Source organism: Pseudorca crassidens, chromosome 5 (genome assembly GCF_039906515.1).
Source record: "Pseudorca crassidens isolate mPseCra1 chromosome 5, mPseCra1.hap1, whole genome shotgun sequence".
NCBI classification, from domain to species: domain Eukaryota; kingdom Metazoa; phylum Chordata; class Mammalia; order Artiodactyla; family Delphinidae; genus Pseudorca; species Pseudorca crassidens.
This window is the reverse complement of record NC_090300.1, coordinates 30,356,126-30,378,577: the sequence shown is the minus strand read 5'-3', so window position 1 is coordinate 30,378,577 and position 22,452 is coordinate 30,356,126. Positions and strand designations below refer to the sequence as shown.

The following is a 22,452-nucleotide window of genomic DNA, read 5'->3' as shown; positions in this document are numbered from 1 at the left end:
TTTGGTCCATTGATCTGTCATGAGCTGAAAGAGGTGAATTAAAATCGTCTGCCTCTACTGTGTATCTGTCTGACCTTTCTTGTATTTCCTGTAGCTTTTGCTTTGAATTTTGGTGCTGTTATTTGGTGTGTTCAATCTTCAATTGTGGATTATATTCTTTATTGTTATAAAGTGTTCTTTGTCTCACTTAATATCGTTTGCCCTGAATTCAACCTTACTTGCCTCATATTAAGGTTACTGTACCTGCTTAGTTTGATGTAGCCCTTACTTGATATATATTTACCTTTCCTATTTTTCAACATTGTTCAATTACTTTGCTTTGGGAATATCTCTTAAATATGCCATACGGTGGGAGTTTTGTCTTGTTCCCCAACCTTACAATCTTTTCTTTTTAGTAGTTCACTATGGCCAATCATTAACATAGCTAGTATTTATTTATTTATTTATTTTTGCGATACGCGGGCCTCTCACTGTTGTGGCTTCTCCCGTTGCGGAGCACATGCTCCGGACGCGCAGGCTCAGCGGCCATGGCTCATGGGCCCAGCCGCTCCGCGGCATGTGGGATCCTCCCGGACCGGGGCACGAACCCGTTTCCCCTGCATCGGCAGGCAGACTCCCAACCACTGTGCCACCAGGGAAGCCCCATAGCTAGTATTTTGGTCATAATTTTACTATCATATTTTATGTCTCTGTGTTTTTGTTCCTATTGCTTCTTTTTTTATTAATTTTTAAATTTTATTTTATCTATTTTTTTATATAGCAGGTTCTTATTAGTCATCAATTTTATACACATTAGTGTATACATGTCAATCCCAATCTCCCAATTCATCACACTCCCCCCACCCCCCACCGCTTTCCCCCCTTGGTGTCCATACGTTTGTTCTCTACATCTGTGTCTCTATTTCTGCCCTGCAAACCGGTTCACCTGTATCATTTTTCTAGGTTCCACATACATGCATTAATATGCGATATTTGTTTTTCTCTTTCTGACTTACTTCACTCTGTATGACAGTCTCTAGATCCATCCACGTCTCAACAAATGACTCAATTTCATTCCTTTTTATGGCTGAGTAATGTTCCATTGTATATATGTACCACAACTTCTTTATCTATTCATCTGTCGATGGGCATTTAGGTTGCTTCCATGACCTGGCTATTGTAAATAGTGCTGCAATGAACATTGGTGTGCATGTGTCTTTTTTTTTTTTTTTTGTGGTACGTGGGCCTCTCACTGTTGTGGCCTCTCCCGTTGCGGAGCACAGGCTCCGGACGCGCAGGCTCAGCGGCCATGGCTCATGGGCCCAGCGCTCTGCGGCATGTGGGATCTTCCCGGTCCAGGGCACGAACCTGTGTCCCCTGCATAGGCAGACGGACTCTCAACCACTGCGCCACCAGGGAAGCCCCTCATGTGTCTTTTTGAATTATGGTTTTCTCTGGGTATATGTCCAGTAGTGGGATTGCTGGGTCATATGGTAATTCTATTTTTAGTTTTTTAAGGAACCTCCATACTGTTCTCCATAGTGGCTGCACTAATTTACATTCCCACCAACAGTGCAAGAGGGTTCCCTTTTCTCCACACCCTCTCCAGCATTTGTTGTTTGTAGATTTTCTGATGATGCCCATTCTAGCTGGTGTGAGGTGATACCTCATTGTAGTTTTGATTTACATTTCTCTAATAATTAGTGAGGTTGAGCAGCTTTTCATGTGCTTCTTGGCCATCTGTATGTCTTCTTTGGAGAAATGTCTATTTAGGTCTTCTGCCCATTTTTGGATTGGGTGGTTTGTTTCTTTAATATTGAGCTGCATGAGCTGTTTATATATTTTGGAGTTTAATCCTTTGTCCGTTGACTCGTTTGCAAATATTTTCTCCGATTCTGAGGGTTGTCTTTTCGTCTTGTTTATGGTCTCCTTTGCTGTTCAAAAGCTTTTAAGTTTCATTAGGTCCCATTTGTTTATTTTTGTTTTTATTTCCATTACTCTAGGAGGTGGATCAAAAAAGATCTTGCTGTGATTTATGTCAAAGAGTGTTCTTCCTATGTTTTCATCTAAGAGTTTTATAGTGTCCAGTCTTAAATTTAGGTCTTGAATCCATTTTGAGTTTATTTTTGTGTATGGTGGTAGGGAGTGTTCTAATTTCATTCTTTTACATGTAGCTGTCCAGTTTTCCCGCACCACTTATTGAAGAGACTGTCTTTTCTCCATTGTATATCCATGCCTCCTTTGTCATAGATTAATTGGCCATAGGTACGTGGGTTTATCTCTGGGCTTTCTATCTTGTTCCATTGATCTATGTTTCTGTTTTTGTGCCAGTACCATATTGTCTTGATTACTGTAGCTTTGTAGTATAGTCTGAAGTCAGGGGGTCTGATTCCTCCAGCTCCGTTTTTTTCCCTCAAGACTGCTTTGGCTATTCAGGGTCTTTTATGTCTTCATACAAATTTTAAGATGGTTGTTCTAGTTCTGTAAAAAATGCCATTGGTAATTTGATAAGGATTGCACTGAATCTGTAGATTGCTTTGGGTAGTATAGTCATTTTCACAATATTGATTTTTCCAGTCCAAGAACCTGGTATATCTCTCCATCTGTTAGTATCATCTTTAATTTCTTTCATCGGTGTCTTATAGTTTTCTGCATACAGGTCTTTTGTCTCCCTAGGTAGGTTTATTCCTAGGTATTTTATTCTTTTTGTCGCAATGGTAAATGGGAGTGTTTCCTTAATTTCTCTTTAAGATTTTTCATCATTAGTGTATAGGAATGCAAGAGATTTCTGTGCATTAATTTTGTATCCTGCTACTTTACCAAATTCATTGATTAGCTCTAGTAGTTTTTTGTGGCATTTTTAGGATTCTCTATGTATAGTATCATGTCATCTGCAAACAGTGACAGTTTTACTTCTTCTTTTCCAATTTGTATTCCTTTTATTTCTTTTGCTTCTCTGATTGCTGTGGCTAAAACTTCCAAAACTATGTTGAATAATAGTGGTGAGAGTGGACATCTTTGTCTTGTTCCTGATCTTAGAGGAAATGCTTTCAGTTTTTCACCATTGAGAATGATGTTTGCTGTGGGTTTGTTGTATATGGCCTTTATTATGTTGAGGTAGGTTCCCTCTATGCCCATTTTCTGGAGAGTTTTTATCATAAATGGTGTTGAATTTTGTCAAAAGCTTTTTCTGCATCTACTGAGATGATCATTTGGTTTTTCTTCTTCAGTTTGTTAACATGGTGTATCACATTGATTGATTTGCGTACATTGAAGAATCCTTGCATCCCTGAGATAAATCCCACTTGATCATGGTGTATGATCCTTTTAAAGTGTTGTTGGATTCTGTTTGCTAGTATTTTGTTAAGGATTTTTGCATCTATATTCATCAGTGATATTGGTCTGTAATTTTCTTTTTTTGTAGTATATTTGTCTGGTTTTGGTATCAGGGTGATGGTGGCCTCATAGAATGAGTTTGGGAGTGTTCCTTCCTCTGCAATATTTTGGAAGCATTTGCGAAGGATGGGTTTTAGATCTTCTCTAAATGTTTGATAGAATTCACCTGTGAAGCCATCTGGTCCTGGAATTTTGTTTCTTGGAAGATTTTTAATCACAGTTTCAATTTCATTACTTGTGATTGGTCTGTTCATATTTTCTATTTCTTCCTGGTTCAGTCTTGGAAGGTTATACCTTTCTAAGAATTTGTCCATTTCTTCCAGGTTGTCCATTTTATTGGCATAGAGTTGCTTGTAGTAGTCTCTTAGGATGTTTTGTATTTCTGCGGTGTCTGTTGTAACTTCTCCTGTTTCTTTTCTAATTTTATTGATTTGAGTCCTCTCCCTCTTTTTCTTGATGGGTCTGGCTAATGATTTGTCAATTTTGTTTATCTTCTCAAAGAACCAGCTTTTAGTTTTATTGATCTATGCTATTGTTTTCTTTGTTTCTATTTCATTTATTTCTGCTCTGATCTTTATGATTTCTTTCCTTCTGCTAACTTTGGGTTTTGTTTGTTCTTCTTTCTCTAGTGCCTTTAGGTGTAAGGTTAGATTGTTTATTTGAGACTCTTCTTGCTTCTTGAGGTAGGCTTGTATAGCTATAAACTTCCCTCTTAAAACTGCTTTTGCTGCATCCCATAGGTTTGGATCATCGTGTTTTCATTGTCATTTGTCTCCAGGTATTTCTTGATTTCCTCTTTGATTTCTTCAGTGACCTCTTGGTTATTTAGTAACGTATTGTTTCGCCTCCATGTTTTTGTGTTTTTTACGTTTTTTTCCCTGTAATTTATTTTTAATCTCATAGCGTTCTGGTCAGAAAAGATGCTTGATATGATTTCAATTTTCTCAAATTTACTGAGGCTTTATTTGTGACCCAAGATGTGATGTATCCTGGAGAATGTTCCATTTGCACTTGAGAAGAAAGTGTAAACTGCTGTTTTTGGATGGAATGTCCTATAAATATCAATTAAATCTATCTGGTCTATGGTGTCATTTAAAGCTTCTGTTTCCTTATTTATTTTCATTTTGGATGATCTGTCCATTGGTGTTAGTGAGGTGTTAAAGTCCCCCATTAGTATAGTGTTACTGTCGATTTTCTCTTTTAGAGCTGTTAGCAGTTGCCTTATGTATTGAGGTGCTCCTATGTTGGGTGCATATATATTTATAATTGTTATATCTTCTTCTTGGTTTGATTCCTTGATCATTATGTAGTGTCCTTCCTTGTCTCTTGTAACATTCTTTATTTTAAAGTCTATTTTATCTGATATGAGTATTGCTACTCCAGCTTTCTTTTGATTTGCATTTGCATGGAATATCTTTTTCCATCCCCTCACTTTCAGTCTGTATGTGTCCCTACGTCTGAAGTGGGTCCCTTGTAGACAGCATGTATATGGGTCTTGTTTTTGTATCCATTCAGCAAGCTTGTGTCTTTTGGTTGGAGCATTTAGTCCATTCACGTTTAAGGTAATTATCGATATGTATGTTCCTATGACCATTTTCTTAATTGTTTTGGGTTTGTTTTTGTAGGTCCTTTTCTTTTCTTGTGTTTCCCACTTAGAGAAGTTCCTTTAGCATTTGTTATAGAGCTGGTTTGGTGGTGCTGAATTCTCTTAGCTTTTGCGTGTCTGTGAAGCTTTTGATTTCTCCATCGAATCTGAATGAGATCTTTGCCGGGTAGAGTAATCTTGGTTGTAGGTTCTTCCCTTTCATCATTTTAAGTATATCATGCCACTCCCTTCTGGCTTATAGAGTTTCTGCTGAGAAATCAGCTGTTAACCCTATGGGAGTTCCCTTGTATGTTATTTGTCATTTTTCCCTTGATGCTTTCAATAATTTTTCTTTGTCTTTAATTTTTGCCAATTTGATTACTATGTGTCTTGGTGTGTTTCTCCTTGGGTTTATCCTGTATGGGACTCACTGTGCTTCCTGGACTTGGGTGGCTATTTCCTTTCCCATGTTAGGGAAGTTTTCGAGTATAATCTCTTCAAATATTTTCCCAGGTCCTTTCTCTCTCTCTTCTCTTTCTGGGACCCCTATAATGTGAATGTTGTTACGTTTAATATTGTCCCAGAGGTCTCTTAGTCTGTCTTCATTTCTTTGCATTCTTTTTTCTTTATTCTGTTCCGCAGCTGTGAATTCCACCATTCTGTCTTCCAGGTCACTTATCCGTTCTTCTGCCTCAGTTATTCTGCTATTGATTCCTTCTAGTGTAGTTTTCATTTCAGTTATTGTATTGTTCATCTCTGTTTGTTTGTTCTTTAATTCTTCCAGGTCTTTGTTAAACATTTCTTACATCTTCTTGATCTTTGCCTCCATTCTTTTTCCAAGGTCCTGGATTATCTTCACTACCATTATTCTGAAGTCTTTTTCTGGAAGGTTGCGTATCTCCACTTCATTTAGTTGTTTTTCTGGGGTTTTATCTTGTTCCTTCATCTGGTACATAGCCCTCTGCCTTTTCATCTTGTCTATCTTTCTGTGAATGTGGTTTTTGTTCCACAGGCTGCAGTATTGTAGTTCTTCTTGCTTCTGCTGTCTGCCCTCTGGTGGATGAGGCTATCTAAGAGGCTTGTGCAGTTTTCCTGATGGGAGGGACTGGTGGTGGGTAGAGCTGACTGTTGCTCTGGTGGGCAGAGCTCAGTAAAACTTTAATCCGCTTGACTGCTGATGGGTGGGGCTGGGTTCCCTCCCTGTTGATTGTTTGGCCTGAGGGAACCCAACACTGGAGCCTACCTGGGCTCTTTGGTGGGGCTGATGGCAAACTCTTGGAGGGCTCATGCCAAGGAGTACTTCCAGACCTTCTGCTGCCAGTGTCCTTGTCCCCACTGTGAGCCACAGCCACCCCCCGCCTCTGCAGGAGACCCTCCAACACTAGCAGTTAGGTCTGGTTCAGTCTCCTATGGGGTCACTGCTCCTTCCCCTGGGTCCTGATGCACACACTACTTTGTGTGTGCCCTGCAAGAGTGGAGTCTCTGTTCCCTCAGTCCTATCAATGTCCTGCAATCAAATCCCGCTAGCCTTCAAAGTCTGATTCTCTAGGAATTCCTCCTCCCGTTGCCGGACCCCCAGGTTGGGAAGCCTGACGTGAGGCTGAGAACCTTCACTCCAGGGGGTGGACTTATGTGGTGTAAGTGTTCTCCATTATGTGAGTCACCCACCCAGCAGTTATGGGATTTGATTTTAGTGTGGTTGCACCCCTCCTACCATCTCATTGCGGCTTCTCCTTTTTCTTTGGATGTGGGGTATCTTTTTTGGTGAGTTCCAGTGTCTTCCTGTTGATGATTGTCTAGCAGCTAGTTGTGATTCTGGTGCTCTCGCAAGAGGGAGTGAGAGCACGTCCTTCTACTCCGCCATCTTGGTTCTTGGTCTCTATTGCTTCTTAAAGCAAAATCTTTCAGTATGGTGTTTTATTTTGTGTTCTTTTTGACAGTTTGGAAGATCTGTATTTTATTCTTCTGGAGTTCTTCTGGAGGTTGCCTTTGTAACTATGTAAAAATGTATTTAATCTTTTTTTTTTTTTTTTTTTTAGGCTGTACTAGTTGTCTCCCGTCCCAAATAAGTGATCACAAAATTAGTTTACAAATTTGCTCCCAATTTTTATCTGCTTTGTGACAGCTTTTTCTTACGGTGAGTTTTCTTGGCTTACCGTATTTTTCCCTGTTCTGTTCCTCCTCTGTTTCTTTTCCAGCATCTTTGACTACATCATGTGCTGGTTCCTAGTTAGAAGAGGCGGACCTTCCTGAATCAGCATTTTGCAAGGGATGCATGTAGAGGAGATGCCAGGAGGTATTTTAGGAGAGCAGGATTGCTCCCTGGTTCCTGGTAACTCTGTTCACAGGACTGTGGCTGTGATTTCTTTTAGCTTCTACCCAGTCAGCAGAGATCTGCAGCCCTGGGCTTCCCCCAGTTCAGGCCCTTCTCCCGCTCTGCCTCAGCAGCACACTGCTTCCTGTGAAGATGGCAGACCTGTAAAGTTTTCTCTGTTAGCTCTGCCCTCCTCTTTCCCCACAGTGTCAGAGGCAGCTCCCACGGCTAGACCGCATACCCTGTTCCCATTGTTCCTGATTAGGAATCATTGGTCTTCTCCTTCAGGGAGTGCCAGCTACTGGCTGGCTCTGCCATCTTCAACTGAGATCTGCAGCCACAGGTGTCTTCTGTAGGTGTTTTCTCACACCTCGTTTGATCTTCAGTGGTTTTGGCAACGCTTGACCATTTTTTTGGCAGCCTCTCTTTGTAAGTTGTGGTTGGATTACAAATTTGTTCTAGTTTTGCAGAAGACAAAATTTGCATTCCTCTTTCTCTTTCTCCTTTATTTTGGGTGATTTTGGATATGAAAAGGAGTAACTACTCTGCTCTCTTAGAACTGTCTAGTGTTGTACATTTTTATGTATTCTGGTATTTCCTGAAACATTAGCCAGAACTCTCTGGATAGGGTCAGCATGAGCTGAAGCTGGGGTCTGACCGTAGAAAGGAAAGAAAATGGGAGTCGAGAATAAAATTGGAGGGTTAAAAAAGCAATGCATATTATTGCTGCCTGTGCCGCATGGCACTTTGGCTGGGACTGTGCCACTGTTTGGGTGGGAGGTCATGGCCAGGCAGAGCGGGGCATGAAAAACATCTGCCTCCTGATCTATCTCAAGGAAAGCCTAGGAGCTCTCAGACCAGGGAGGGGAGGACACACACCTCTGCTCTGGACAGGTTGCAGGGCTCAGCTCTCCATCTCTTCCCACACCCGGGGCCCATCCAAACAGCGCAAGCACCCTGGATTCTGGCTAGTCTCTTAGTGATGGTGGCCAAGTCCTGAAAACCAGGATCTTGTCTCAGCGGAGGTTGCCCAGGGTCAATGCTGTTAACTATGCTTATATGCCTAAAGAAAGAGCTAGCCCATCCAAAGGGAAGGTGTATATGCAGGATGCCCAGAAGATAGAGCCAGAGAGGAAAACCTGCCCGCAGAATCTCAGGCTTGACTTTCTGATATTGTCTCTTAGCTTCCCACACCACCTGGAGGGAGCATTTTACCCCCATTCAACAAATGAGGAAACTGGAGTCTTAGAGAGGCAAAGAGACCTTCCTGTGGACACACAGCTAAGCCATGGAGAGAGGGATTTGCATATACTTCTCGCTGGCTCCAGGGTCTGGGCATCCACTCTCTCATCCCCCTGCCTCCAACTCATCTTCCCATGGAGACCCCACCCCATCCTCAGATGGTTATCTTATGTCCGTGTCCACGTCCCTGGGTGACCTTGGTGGATCCTTGCTCAGTGTCTGGCTTCTCAAGCCTGGCTGCACTTTAAATGCTGTTTAAGCTCCCCAGGGCAGCCAGGGATGGGAACCAATGGGCCACACCCTAAACATCTTTGACCCCCTGTCTTGGGCACTTTGTCCCCCCCAACCTTGGCACAGGGCTTGTTTCTTGGGACCAAATGCACTGGGGTTCTCTATGTTCTGTGATCTTGAGCAAATCACAACTTCTCTGGGCTCAGTCCTTATTTCTAAAATAAAATTGCCTGTGACTACTCTAAGAGCCGAACACAGACTCTGAAGCCAGACGGCCTGTGTGAATCTGGGCTCAACCCCTTCTTAACCGTAGGACGTTGGTTAATTACTTATCTCCTCTATACTCTTTACTTTTCTCATCTATATAATGGGAATGATAATGAATGTCTTATAGGGAGGTCTTAAGGATTAAATGAGCTAATAAATATGAATCACTTAAAACAGTGTCTGGCATATGGCAAGTTCTAGATAAGTGCCAGATATCATTCGATTCATTAGTTATTGTTATTAGTGCATGCCCAGGGCCCAGCCAAGGCATGGGCATACGTGGCTGTCGAGGCTGCTGTAATAACCCGCGTCCTTTGCTTCCTTCCAGGAGCTTGGGCCCCTGCCCCAGCCCCGCAGAGGCTGTGGACGTGTACGGTCCGGAAGCCTGGTTTCCAGCCCCGTGGCCCATCCCTGGCTGCGGGGACCGGAAGCTCCCACGAGGTAGCGGTGGCCCGCAGCGGCCCCGTCCCGGCAGCGAGCCATGGGCCAGAAGCTCTCGGGGAGCCTCAAGTCGGTGGAGGTGCGAGAGCCGGCGCTGCGGCCGGCCAAGCGCGAGCTGCGGGGAGCGCAGCCGGGGCGGCCGGCGCGGCTGGACCAGCTGCTGGACATGCCGGCAGCGGGGCTGGCGGTGCAGCTGCGCCACGCGTGGAACCCCGAGGACCGCTCGCTCAACGTCTTCGTCAAGGATGACGACCGGCTCACCTTCCACCGGCACCCGGTGGCGCAGAGCACGGACGGCATCCGCGGCAAGGTGGGCCACGCCCGCGGCCTGCACGCCTGGCAGATCCACTGGCCGGCGCGGCAGCGGGGCACACACGCTGTGGTGGGCGTGGCCACGGCGCGGGCCCCGCTGCACTCGGTGGGCTACACGGCGCTGGTGGGCAGCGACGCCGAGTCCTGGGGCTGGGACCTGGGCCGCAGCCGCCTCTACCACGACGGCAAGAACCGACCCGGCGTGGCCTACCCCGCCTTCCTGGGGCCCGATGAGGCCTTCGCGCTGCCCGACTCGCTGCTCGTGGTGCTGGACATGGACGAGGGCACACTCAGCTTCGTCGTGGACGGCCAGTACCTGGGCGTGGCCTTCCGTGGCCTCAAGGGCAAGAAGCTTTACCCGGTGGTGAGTGCCGTGTGGGGCCACTGTGAAGTCACCATGCGCTACATCAATGGCCTTGACCGTAAGTGCAGCCTGCTGAGGGGGGAAGGGGTGGGCAGGGGTGGGTCCAGAGGCTGCCTGTCCCAGGCAGAACTGGGGGGGCGGGGAGATGGGGGAAAGCATCCTTCTGAGGCCCCATCCTCCATCAGCACTTGGGATAATCCTGAACTCGTGGTGAGGACGTGGACTCCGAGGCCAGGCTCCTGGGTTTGGACCTTGACTCTTTTCTGCTTGCTGGGTGATCTTGGCGTGTGCCTCGGTTTCCCTTTCTGCAAAAGTGGCTCAATGATAGTAATCTAGCTCCGGGTTGTTGTGAGAAATCAAATAAGATAATAATATATGTGACGTGCTTAGGACAGTGCTTAGAACTGGCGCCTAATAAGTGATTTGGGTGTTGATGCTAAAATTACGAACGTTTCAGTCGCTGTAAGGGTTGTGCAAAACGATGTCTCCCGTGTTTCTGGCTTCAAGTTCACAGTGGGAGGAGAGTGACAAGTAGAAGACACAGTCCCTGCACTTGAATCCCATGCACTCGAGTTACTGATAAATAATAAGTAGTGATAACTATCATTTATTGAACACCTACTGTATGCAGGGGCTGAACACTCAAATCTAGGTCTTCCTGCTGAGCTCTCTGTTAAAGGGGGCATCTGGCTGATTATTGCCTCATGGGAATGAGAGCCGCAAGTTGTGGAATCTTCTGGTTTCTTTCAAGAGGACCTAGAAATCTAGATTTTGTGTGAACTATTCCAATTTTTAACGTTGGCAGCGGCTTAAGACACCGTGTGGACACACAAAACACCCTCGCAGGTTGCACAGAAGCCCACAGGCCGCTGTGTTTGACTGCTGGCAACTCTAAGGCCTCCTCTCATTTAATAGACACAACCATCCTGTGAGGCAGCTTAAAAATCCTAGTAACGAAAATAGTTCTTGGTTTTGGGAGGGAGTCACTTAGGGAGGTAGGGTGGCCTCTGGACAGAGGTGCATGTGGTCACCTGTCCCGTGTTGAATCCCAGCCGAGTGGGGCCTGGAGTCAGTCACCTGTGAGCTTGTACACACCTCATCCAAACAGGCTTCCTGCCACACCCCTGACGAAACTCCCAGTGCTGGGCGCTTAAAGCCAGAATTCCAGCTTATTCATTTTATTTTATTTTATTTTTTTGCGGCACGCGGGCCTCTCACTGCTGTGGCCTCTCCCGCCGCGGAGCACAGGCTCCGGACGCGCAGGCCCAGCGGCCATGGCTCACGGGCCCAGCCGCTCCGCGGCATGTGGGATCCTCCCGGACCGGGGCACAAACCCACCTCCCCTGCATTGGCAGGCGGACCCTCAACCACTGCGCCACCAGGGAAGCCCCTAGCTTACTCATTTTAAATGAGAGATATAATTGCCCCTCTTCAGAGAAGAGAAACTCAAGAGCAGAGCTATGGAGAACCAGAACCCGAACCTCCCCAGGTGTGTCAGCCTCCGAAGCCCACTCTTTTCCCATGCTCCCCCCTTTGGCTGAGGGGCTGAGAGTGACACTCCAGAAGAGAGGTCAAGAACAAGATTTTACTCAAGTAAAAATTGGCATTGACTCAGGTTAGCGTGGGTTGACCATTTTCAAGGGTGACAGGCCACCAGAAAGTGGCTGGTGTGCTCCACTCTGTGGTACCATTGGCGACACTTTTGCTCATATTTCATTTCCGTGGTTGTTGGACTCAGGTTGCCATTGAATGGCAGAGTGGCCTGTTTTCTCTGATTAACTGGTTAAGTAAAGAGAGGATGAGTGTGTCCTGAATCGGGCTAGTTTAGTCACCGCAGTGCCTTGTGGAGAATGTTGAGAACCCTCAAAGACATGATGACCAGGCAAACCCCAGTGCTTAGAAAACCAACAGCAATAACAAAGACTCTCTTTAAATGGAATTGGAAAATCTACTTGCCAGAGCTGATCACTGGACTACAAGGATGGCCTTGGTGTACCCAGGCTCTGGGATCTGACATGCCTCATTTCCCACTGCATCCCTAATGCTCAGTGGTTTTGTGTCTTTGGTGAGTCACTCTAAGGCTTTAGGGCTCGTTTTACTCAGCTGTAAAATGGGACAGTGTCAGGTCCCTTTCATAGCTGCTGTGAGATCTTGTGTGACGGCACCAATACTATGGTAGCTGGGATTAAAGGCTGGCACTGATACCCAGAGGAATTACCTGAGCCAACCATTGGGCCCCCAAGGTGGGCTTCCTCTTGGGGATTGATTCACACTTGGACTATTGTCTGTTGATTCGTTTACTGGCACAAAACTAAGGTGCTAACAAGGTTGCAGCCACGAAGGATAGGATCAAGGGTATTCAAGCCGTGGTGTTCCGCTTGGTGTGCTGCGGAGGGTGGAGGCTGGGTGGGAGGGGACGGTCGTGATCAGAGCATTCTGAGCTCTTGGGTCCTTCAGGTGGCTGGAGCTGCTTGGTGAGACTAAAACTTGGAGCATTCTATCCTCCCTGTTGGCAGTGACTTTTTCAGGTTGGCTGAGGCTAGAAAGCCCATCCAGGAGGCACGGGGAGACAAGGCCAGGATGTCATATGATGCGAGCCTGTGGCATCTCCTGTTGGGTGACAGGATTAGGCTTGAGTGCTATGGTGCTGGCCCCTTCTCCAGATAGGAGTGATGTTCCCTATCTTGGGCAGGGTGTGATTGCAGAAAGGGGGAGCTCAGCTTTTTTGAACAAGCCCTGAGTACAGGGTGAGCCACCAAAGAACAGGCTGAGGGGAGTCTGATGGTCTGGTTGGGAAGGGACTGTGTGATGCCTGTAGCTAGTGACCTGGGCTGCAGTCCAGCGGATCCCTGGACACCGAGAAGGCTTTGGCCCTAGGGAGTCTCTGGGGCAGGTAGGGTGACCCAAGGTGGAATTCTGTGCATGAAAAGAATTATGAGCCAATTGGTTGTGGCCACGAAGGTGGGTCCCCAAATTCAGACCCAACAAGGGGGTTAGGTGACCACAGTTAGAGACAGGCTCTAGGGCAGAAAAGCAGGGCCGCTCTCTGGGGTTGCTTCCCCACAAGGCCATGCGGGGTAGAACAGATGGGGTTAGAGTTTGGTCCCAGGACTCACCAGGAGGCCCTGGACGATGATTACCTCCTCGCTCTGGACCTCAGTGTTCTCCTTTGTAAAACAGGCGTGATAAAGCTCGCCAGCACAGAGCAGGGCCACAGCGACTGGTGCTCGCTGCTTTGACTAACTAGGTGAGCTGGGCCAGGTCCGGGGCTTCACCTCTGGATAAAAACAAAAGTGGCCTCAATAAGAGACTTCCCTTCTAATGTGTAGGAAGGAAGTTAATGGGCATGATTTTCTCAATTTTTGATTTTTATGACTATGAAAGCAAGACTTAGGAAGAGCAGACTGTCTGTCACTCTGAAGTATGTGTTTGTGGAGGACAAGAGCTCCTGGAAGTGCCTTTTTCCTATTACAGATGTGTTCTTCGGCTACACCATGGAACGAAACAGCTCAGCGTCTTGGGGGGTTTACAGTAGAGAGCTGCAGGATGCCCAGGGGCTCTGCCATCCGAGTGAGCTGGGAAGTGCAGAACCGAGGCCAGGCAGACAGGCCAGCTGGCTCCGGATGACTGGGTCCAGGGTCAAATAATAACAGCAATCACAGCGCCACGCTAACAACACTTCTCTGATACTTAGTCTGTGCTGGGCTAGATACTAAGCACTTTACAAATTTTAATTCGTTTAATCCTTGTAACAACTCTTTGAGCTAATACCTTTATTAGCATCTTCATTTTCCGATGAAGAAGTTGAAGCCCAGAGAGCTTGAGTAATTTGCTCAAGGTCACACAGCTAATAACTGGATCAAACTGAGGCACACTGGCTTAGTGGTCCCTAGTGGAGACGTTTACAGACAAGGCAGGAAGAGAAGGAATAGGAGAGGCTGCTCCACCTGGCTGGGTGGCCACTCAGCAAAGGACTGGACCCTTTCCTTCAGCGGTGAGTTTGGAGGAGGCCCTGAGATGCTGTCCCTCCTCCCCGGTTTCACCTCCAGCCCACCAAGAGGAGAGGGGACCCCAGACGGAGCAGCTTTGATTTGAGGGTCATAATAATTATACATTTGGGGGATTCCACCCAAGTTCTGTGCCCTGGGCCAAGTGTTTTACTCATTTTCTTTTTTTTTCAGCCCACGCAATAAACCTTGAGGCAACGTCATTGTTATTAAACCCATCTTATAGCCAGTGGCAGAACTGCCCTGAAACCCAGGTCGTCGGGACCATTGCCGTGCCTCCTGCTACCTAGGTCGGCCCTGCTGCCTCCACTGTGCCCGCCGATTCCAAAGAGCAGGTGTCCGAGCCCAGGGCTGACTAAGCGGGGACAGGGAGCGGGTACCCCAGGATCTCAGGCCCAGCGGGCAGGGAAGCCTTGTCCACCTGCTTCGAGCCAGGGAAACTGTCGTTCCAGACGTCATTCCTAGATGGTTTAATTGATCTGCCAACAAGCATTTATTGGCACATCAGCTCAGCAGAGGAGGCTGGTGTCCAGCCAAGGCTTCTGGTACTGATGAAGGGCAGAGAGTTTTCTACCGGGATGGCTGCAAGGACACCGTCCCCTTGCCAGAGCTGTGTGCACTGCACTCACGACCTTCCCGCCCAGCTCCCCTGTGTCTCCTGGGTGGCACCATCCTCTGGACTCTGCTCTTCCCCCCTCCTGAGCCAGGTCCAGGCCTGGTCTCCCCTTTGCCCCGCACCCTATCATTGCCCTGACTCCAGCTCACCACAGCCCTCAACCCAGGGCTCTGTCCCCTGCATCCCCAATTCAAGGCTGAGTCCTCCTCCCATCACCCCCGCCCCAATCCCCGCTTTGCCCCAGTCACTCACTTTTCCACATGTGTATGCCTTCTTGGGTGGGTGTGAAGCTCCCCAGGGCACAGATGGTCAGCCAGGAGGCATGTGTGGGGAAGCGGGCACACTGGGGACTTTAAAATACTTTTGAAAGGTAAAGGATGCATGTGGCAACAAATTTCAACGCTACCAAAGCGTGCCTGGTGAAATACCTCCACCCCGAAGCTCCCCAGCCTCTCTCTTCCTGCTGGTGACCACCAGGATCACTTTCTCCTATGTCCTTCCAGAATCTTATGACAGAGAAGTTTCACACAAATGTGATCGTACTGTGAACACCGCTTTGCACCTCGTTTTCCGCCTTAATAGATCTTGGTGATCGTTTCATATGATTAACGTAGAGCTGCCTCATTCCTTATTAACAGCTGCATGGGTTTCCATGGTGTGGCTGTGTCATAATTGGATTATCCAGACCCTTATTTTTGGACCTTTAGGCAGTTTCCAGTCTTTGAGAATAAACTTTTGGTCCTGATTTGAATTTTATTTCTGCCCCCTGCTGGCTAATTGACATCCTCAAGCCTTTGTTTTGCCATCTGTGCAGTGGGAATAATTATATGTACCTTGCAGGGTTGGTGAGTATTAAGATAGATGCAGAAACGCAGCGTGGTCCAGCATGTGACTCACGTTAGGTGCGGGGTGGAGGGGAGCTGTTGATATCACACACTTAGCCTGCATCATTGATTGTGCTGTGTCCAGTGCTGCGCTCGTCTTGGGCACCCGATGAATGCTTGTGAAAGATTTGGTTTCTGATTTAAAATACGGCACAATCACATTAATTTGCAGTTAAGACGGCTTCAGACTCATTGTTGGACAACGATCATTTGAGATATATAATTCAGTCAGTCCTTACATGGGATGTATGTCAGCACAGTGAGACCCCTGGACCCCTGACTTGCACAGAGCAGGTTCATAAGAGGTGTGTTTCGCTCTTTTGTTATTGCTGCTGCTGCTGAGAGTGGCAGTTCTCTGAGGCGGGACTGCATCCTAGCCGCCTCAGCCACCCTCATAGCGGAGTATATAGTAGGTGCTCAATAAGTGCATGTTTTCTCCATCGCAGCGCGACTGGAGTCATAGTTGCCTGGAACGAAGTGAGGCTGGCTCTGAGCTGTCACCCCCTTGAAGCCTGACCCCGGAGTGACCCACTTCCACCCCTCATTGTGCACCGTGCACAGCACATCTGTCCCCACACCCGGGCCAAGCAGAGGCTGCATGATGGCCCAGCAATTCAATTCAGGATCTCAGCATTCAGAAACTGGCCCCTACCCTTTGTTTCCCACTAAAAAGGAACAGACTTTCAGCTGAAAAAAGGTTTCACTCAGACGCTGTGGCCCTGCTTTGAGGGCTTTTTTCTCCACAATTAACACAGTCATGAGTAGGTTCAGTCCAGGAAGTCCTGCCTGCAGAAGGGAGCTTTGAAACGCAGGCCCGTTTGGGACAGGTGTCACCGTGGGCCACCGCAGAGCTGCTGCCGTCTTTCTCAGAGGCTCACAGCCTGGTGTCATGGGAAGAACTGCGGCTCAGGGATCTCCCAGCCCCGGGCCCAGTCCTGACTTGGCTGCTCGTTAGCTGTGACTTTGAGCGAGTCACTTCACCCTTGAGCCGGTTTCCTCATCTGTAATAGTAATAGAAATTGACTTTGCCACGATCCATCGGGATCGTGGGTCATATATGGCAAGTGACTAGGCTGGTGCTGGGCACATAGAAGGTACTGAAAAAGGTAGGTTTAAAAATTGCCGGTTGTAACTATTATAGCTCTCGTAGGCTGTTAAAGTTACTTAGTGTTATTAGATGTGGAAATAATTATTGTTATTCAATTTGAGTCCACACTGTGAGCTCTGAGGGATTCCACACAAGGGAATACATTGGTCTGGGGAGGTTTTGGACTCTTTTCTCTTTAGGATACATGAAGGAAATGCCACCTGAGGTCCAGAGGCCACTGTGAGCTCGTCACAGGTGAGCTGGGAGTGCTCAGCCTTCCCTGCGAGCAGCCTTAAAGGCTTCCAGCTAATGTCTGGCTCAAGCGCTCTGTAGCTCCCGCGGGTGACTTGCCTGGTGAGCATGTGTTCAGCACGGATGTCCAAACAAGTGGTGTCCTCGCCAGCTGTGCCCGCACGTGTGTTCAGCGGGGATGGGCTGTGAGGTCGTGGGCCTGAAGACCAGCATCTGCCTCTGAACAGATGGTTGCTAGGCCTGGCTGCGGGCTGGCCGCTACTGGACCATGGAGGAAAGGGAGTGAGGAGGAGACGGCCGGTCTCCACCTTTCTGGGACTAGCAGGGCTTGAAGACAGGCCCCAGGCTTTAGGGCTGGAACGGGCCATTCAGCAGCCTGTGCAAGACCCACATTTTACAGGTGGGAGCTGAGTGGACTAGAGAGCTGGGAGGACTGGCCCGAGGTCACCCGCTAATGAGCGGCAGAACCAGACTAAAACCCAGGCCTCCAATCCCTCCTTGACAGTGCACCTTGCCAGAAACAAGAGAGTAAGCATTCAGTGCCGTTTATGAGTCCATATTGAAAAGCCCGACATAGGTGAAGGAGGACGTAGGAGTTCAGGAGGAGAATGATGGGTGAGGGTGGAAGGGCCTTTGGAGCTTGGGTGCAATTTAGAAGAGGTGCTCCCCACTCCCACATCCACACATAGGAAGACCCTCCGTGGCCTCTCAGTGCCTCCCACATGTCAGATAACCCCCTCCTGCTCAGACCACAGAACTAGGGGTTTCAGCGCCGGCAGGACCAGACATAACTGATCTCTCCATTTACTACCTGGATGACCCGGGCATAGGTTTCCTAACTTCTCCGTCCTGTACAGTGGGTGTGATGCTGGGACTTCGCCATAGACTTGTAGTCGGCTGCGCACCTCAAACTTTCACGTGCCGCTCACGTCCGCTGGGGATCTTGTTAAAAGCAGGTTCTGACTCAGCAGGTCTGGGTAGGGCCCCAGACTGCATTTCTGACAAGCTCCTAACGACGCTGATGATGCAGCCTGTTGAGGCATCAGGCAGTCTGTTCAGCAGAAGGGTTTCCCGAAGCCGGTGTCAGCATCTGCCACTGCATGGAAACACCCTGAAATACAGCACAGCCAGACCATTCGTTCTCACCCCTGCCGACGGGCGTCGGTGGGACTGGCCTGGGTGCCGCTGGGAGGGGCACAGGGCAAGGCCTCCAGGACGGCTCGTCGCCAAGTGAATCCATACTCTTATGCATGAATTTCCCGCGAGGGCGACTTCGTTTGGGAAGGGATTACCGCAAATAGAAACAGCTCCGTGTTAAAACAGTCATCGCGTGAGCACTTAACAAGAGGCCAGGCACAGCTCAGCACGGCACGTGCGCCATCTGATTTAAACTGCCACAGCCCCGTGCAAACGCCCGTGAGCGTTCTGTGCGTGTTATCTCGTTCCATCCACGGATGACAAGGCACTGCTCTCCCACGTCACTCGTGAGGAGACTGAGGCTGAGGGGGGATGAAGAGCCCACTCATGGCAGGAGCTTGGCAGGCAGCCATCCGGCAACCTTGAACCCACGCCTCTCACCTCCGTGCCGCTCGGGGTCATGTGAGTCTGCCGTGGCTCTGTGGGTGGTCCCAGGCCTCGGCTGTCCTGCGCTCCGCAGAAGCGCTCCCCGACGCGATGGTGCCGGCGGCTCCCACTGCCACAGCCTGTGAGCACCCTTAAATACCGCACAGCCAGATCATCTGTCCTCACCCCTGCCTGTGGGAGTGGGTGTTGCCCGGAAGGCAAGGCACAGAGCAAAGCACATTTGCAGGAGGGTGTTCGAACCACTGGGAGAGCAGACAGCCTGCTGGGCTATGCCTGCGGCCAGGGAGCCGGCTGATTCTCCCCGTCTCCTCACTTGGTTAAGACCAGGGGGCGGTTAGCATGAGTTATGGCCTAACCCAGACACTAATAAGGCTGCTTGTCTGAGGCCGTCCATAATTCACGTTAAGGCTGTGCCATTTAATGGCCCTGCTTCATCGGATCTCCCTGGACTCGGTGCCTCCCTAATGATTTATTTGCTTGGGATGAAATTAAGCCGAGACAGGGTGAGCTTGGAAAACACTGCCGAGCCGGTTCTCCCCAGTTCTTCCTCCTCAGCAGCAGCTGCTTTCTATAAATAGAGCTGCGAGCCCCGCTTCATGACCTGCCTGCTGGGAACCCCAACGGGTACAGGCTGCCCCATCCTGGGGCCCCACTTGACGAGGCACCTGAGGTCCCCATCTCTCACACCTCCAAGGCCCATGACCTCACCAGGGAGCACTGAGGGCCAGAGCTGCCAGCAGAGACATGGTCGTCCTTTAAGTAGAAGCGTCGACCCATTTGGATCCATTTGAGTCAATCCATTCGGAGCCACAGCGGCATTCCAGATCTTGTCCCATTGGTTGAGGTCTCTCCCTCAAAATGCATCCACGATGGTGTCCCAGGGTGAGGGCGGTTTTGCCCTAGTGCTTGCTGAGGTGGACAGTAGCCCTCTGCTCGTTGTCTGGGCCCTGCTGGGGGTGCCATGTGGGATTCCGGTCTTCCCCCTGAGGGTGGCTCCCTCTGGGGTGAGGGGCCAGAATCACAGCCCGGGGCCACTCACAAAGCTCACCCAGGGGCCAAGCATCGAGAAAAGGGGAGGGACGTTTAGTTGAGGCTCCCTTGGAAATCCAGACCCCAGGAGATCCAAGTTGCCTGAGGGAAGGGGTGGGCGTAAGGTTGCATGTGTAGTGGGCGGGTCCAGGAATGGGATGCTCTCAGGCACCCCACTGCTGCCTCCACTGCACGTCTGCCCCAGACCCCCTCCCGTCCACCTGTGCCCCGCCTCTCCTGTGTCATCTCTATTCCCTCATAATTTGGGTATCTCTTGGGGATAGCTCACCAGGACCCTGACCCCTCCTTGGTCCCTGACCGCTTCCGCCTCCCTGTTAGCTGACACGTTATTTTCCCAGGTCTTGGTTTAAAGTCCTGAGCGTTTCTGATGGGCCAGCGCTTCTCAGGTGCAGACAGAGGTTCCCACCAGCCCTCTGATTGGTGCCTCTGGGTCAGGTCCCACCTGCTGGTTCCCTTAGTTGTGGGGAATCCTGGAGCTGGTCACTTGGCACACTTACCTGGACCTCAGCGACCCTCAGGGAGAGTGGGAGAAACACAGGTTCTGGCTGTCTCTGAATCCATGGACCCTGGAAAGTGTGTGTGTGTATTATAAGCTTCCCAGTTGATCATGCCATCAACGCAGCACTGGCTGGAAGTCAGCTCCTTGAGATGCCTGGCTGGAAGGAGGCTGCTGGAGTGAGTAGGGGTGCAGGGTCATGTAGTGAGGGGGGGTGCTGGTGGCTAAGCAGAGATGTCCCAGGTTTACAGGTACTAGTTGTCGGGAGGTGCTTGGAAAAGGTGGAGGGGATAGGTCCTGGAAGGAGCTCTGCACTAGGAGCCAGGAAACCTGGCTGGGCCCCTCCAGCTTGGCAATGGCTGTGTGACCTTGGGCGAATCACCTCCCCTCTCTGTGCCTCTGTTTCTCCATCACAGGAAAGAAGGGATTAGACAAGATAGCCTGGAAGAGTCCATTACTCATCAGTATCTAACATCCAGAGGCTGTCTGCACGTCTGAGCTTTTGGATGACAGACTTTATACAGCTGTGCTGTGCAATACAGTAGCCACTAGCCACGTGTGGCTACTTACATTTAAGTTTAATGAAAATAAAATAAAGAATCCAGCTTTTCGGGCTTCCCTGGTGGCGCAGTGGTTGAGAGTCCACCTGCTGATGCAGGGGACACGGGTTCGTGCCCCGGTCTGGGAAGATCCCACATGCCATGGAGCGGCTGGGCCCGTGAGCCACGGCCGCTGAGCCTGAGCGTCCGGAGCCTGTGCTCCGCAACGGGAGAGGCCACGGCAGTGAGAGGCCCGCGTACCGCAAAAAAAAAAAATCCAGTTTTTCAGTTGCAGTAGCCACATTCGAGTACTCCATAGCCACATGTGGCTGGTGGCTACCATATCGGGCAGGGCAGATGTAGAACATTTCCGTCATCGCCCCAAACTCTAGTGGACAGTGCTGCTTTAGAGCCACTGGGAGGACTGGGGAGCCTCACGGAAAGGGCGTTGGCCACTGTTTCCGTCATGGGGCTATTTCCATCTGGGGCTGCAAGGAGGTTCAGCTCTCCCATGAGTTAGTTATTCTAGGGCCCAGCTCCAGGATGGAGGGTCAGGAAGAAGATTCAGCACAGGTGCCTGCCCAGGGAGAGTTGGGCAGCAACACTACCAGGAATACTTGGAGAACTGGGTGGGGAGAGCCAGGAGGGGGCAAGGACAGGAGGTATGCCAGGAATGCGAGGAGGAGGGCCTGGGGGACAGCAGGGGTCAGGAGCCCTGGTGGGGGGGAGGGGCAGCTGCACCAGAGAAGCAAGAGCTCCGGTACACCCAGCGCAGGTTGGGGGAGCAGCGGAAACCCCTCGCTAGTCTGTGTCCCTGGGAGCATCCCTGAGCCCGCGGAGCCTCCACCTCCTCGTGGGTGAAAGGGGAGGAATGAGAAAGAGGCTTGTTACGGAGATGAAATAGAACCAGACCCTTGAGAGCCCTTTGTAAATGGTGGCCCGGATCGCGGTAGAGACTGCTTCACGAGGCCCGGTTGAGTGTCCGTTTTGACTTGTAATCATAACTGCCCTCAGTGGTGATTTTAAGGTTCTGGGGTGTCTGTCCTGTCTGTCCATCTGGGCAGTAGGCTCTTTGGAGAAGGGGTGGGTGTGTTCTTCCCATGTCCCTGCAGCCCTGAGCACGCAGGCGGCTTCCGTCCATTCTGTCCCACTGCAGCTGAACAGAACGGCACTGGTGGCCACCATGCGGGGGCCCCTGGCTCTTTCCTCCTTCCTCCTGACCTGGTGGCCCTTCGCCGGCATGTACTCATGCCCCGGGAGTTGTCCAACACTTTCCTTGTCCCTGACACATGTGTGTGTCTGCCTGGGTCTGGTTGTCATTTTCTGACCCCAGCCCCGCCGTGTATAAACAAACCAAGGGCAGAGGTCAAAGGCCAGAGCGGGGCTTTTCTGGCATCTCGCAAGGGGTGCCCTTGGCAGGAAGTAGCCTGGTGTCTAGTTTCATGATGAAATGGACTTTCATCTGCATTCCTCGCTGGGAGGTGACTCGACTGGCTGACTGTGGATGATGGATTGCCTGCTGCACCCCAGCCCTGCATGGGTTCATGGCTCAGGTCTGGCTCTGGCTTTTCATGAAGTCCCTACCAAGACACGCAGAACATGGAAAGGGGAGTTGAAGCCCACCAGAGCCACCTGTCCCGCCATATGCCTGGTGGGCTTCCCCGCAGAAGTGGCTGTGAAGATACGTCAAAGTAACCGTTTGCTAAACACTTCCCTGCCCCAAACTAAATGCTTTATATATATGCAATTCCATTCAATCCTTTTTGGTGAGTCATGTTAACATCCCCATTTCATGGATAGGGAAAC

The 22,452-nt window shown here is 49.5% G+C and overlaps 1 protein-coding gene across 2 annotated transcripts in view; it reads left to right on the top strand.

The window, feature by feature from the left end:
- Positions 1-22,452, top strand: part of SPSB4 (splA/ryanodine receptor domain and SOCS box containing 4) — an 83,296-nt gene that overhangs the window by 11,136 nt on the left and 49,708 nt on the right. For both annotated transcript variants that reach the window (XM_067737653.1, XM_067737654.1), the window contains exon 2: positions 9,343-10,189. In XM_067737653.1, coding sequence (XP_067593754.1) covers positions 9,496-10,189 — 694 coding nt within the window. In that variant the 5' untranslated portion in view covers positions 9,343-9,495. The remainder of the gene's footprint in view (positions 1-9,342; positions 10,190-22,452) is intronic.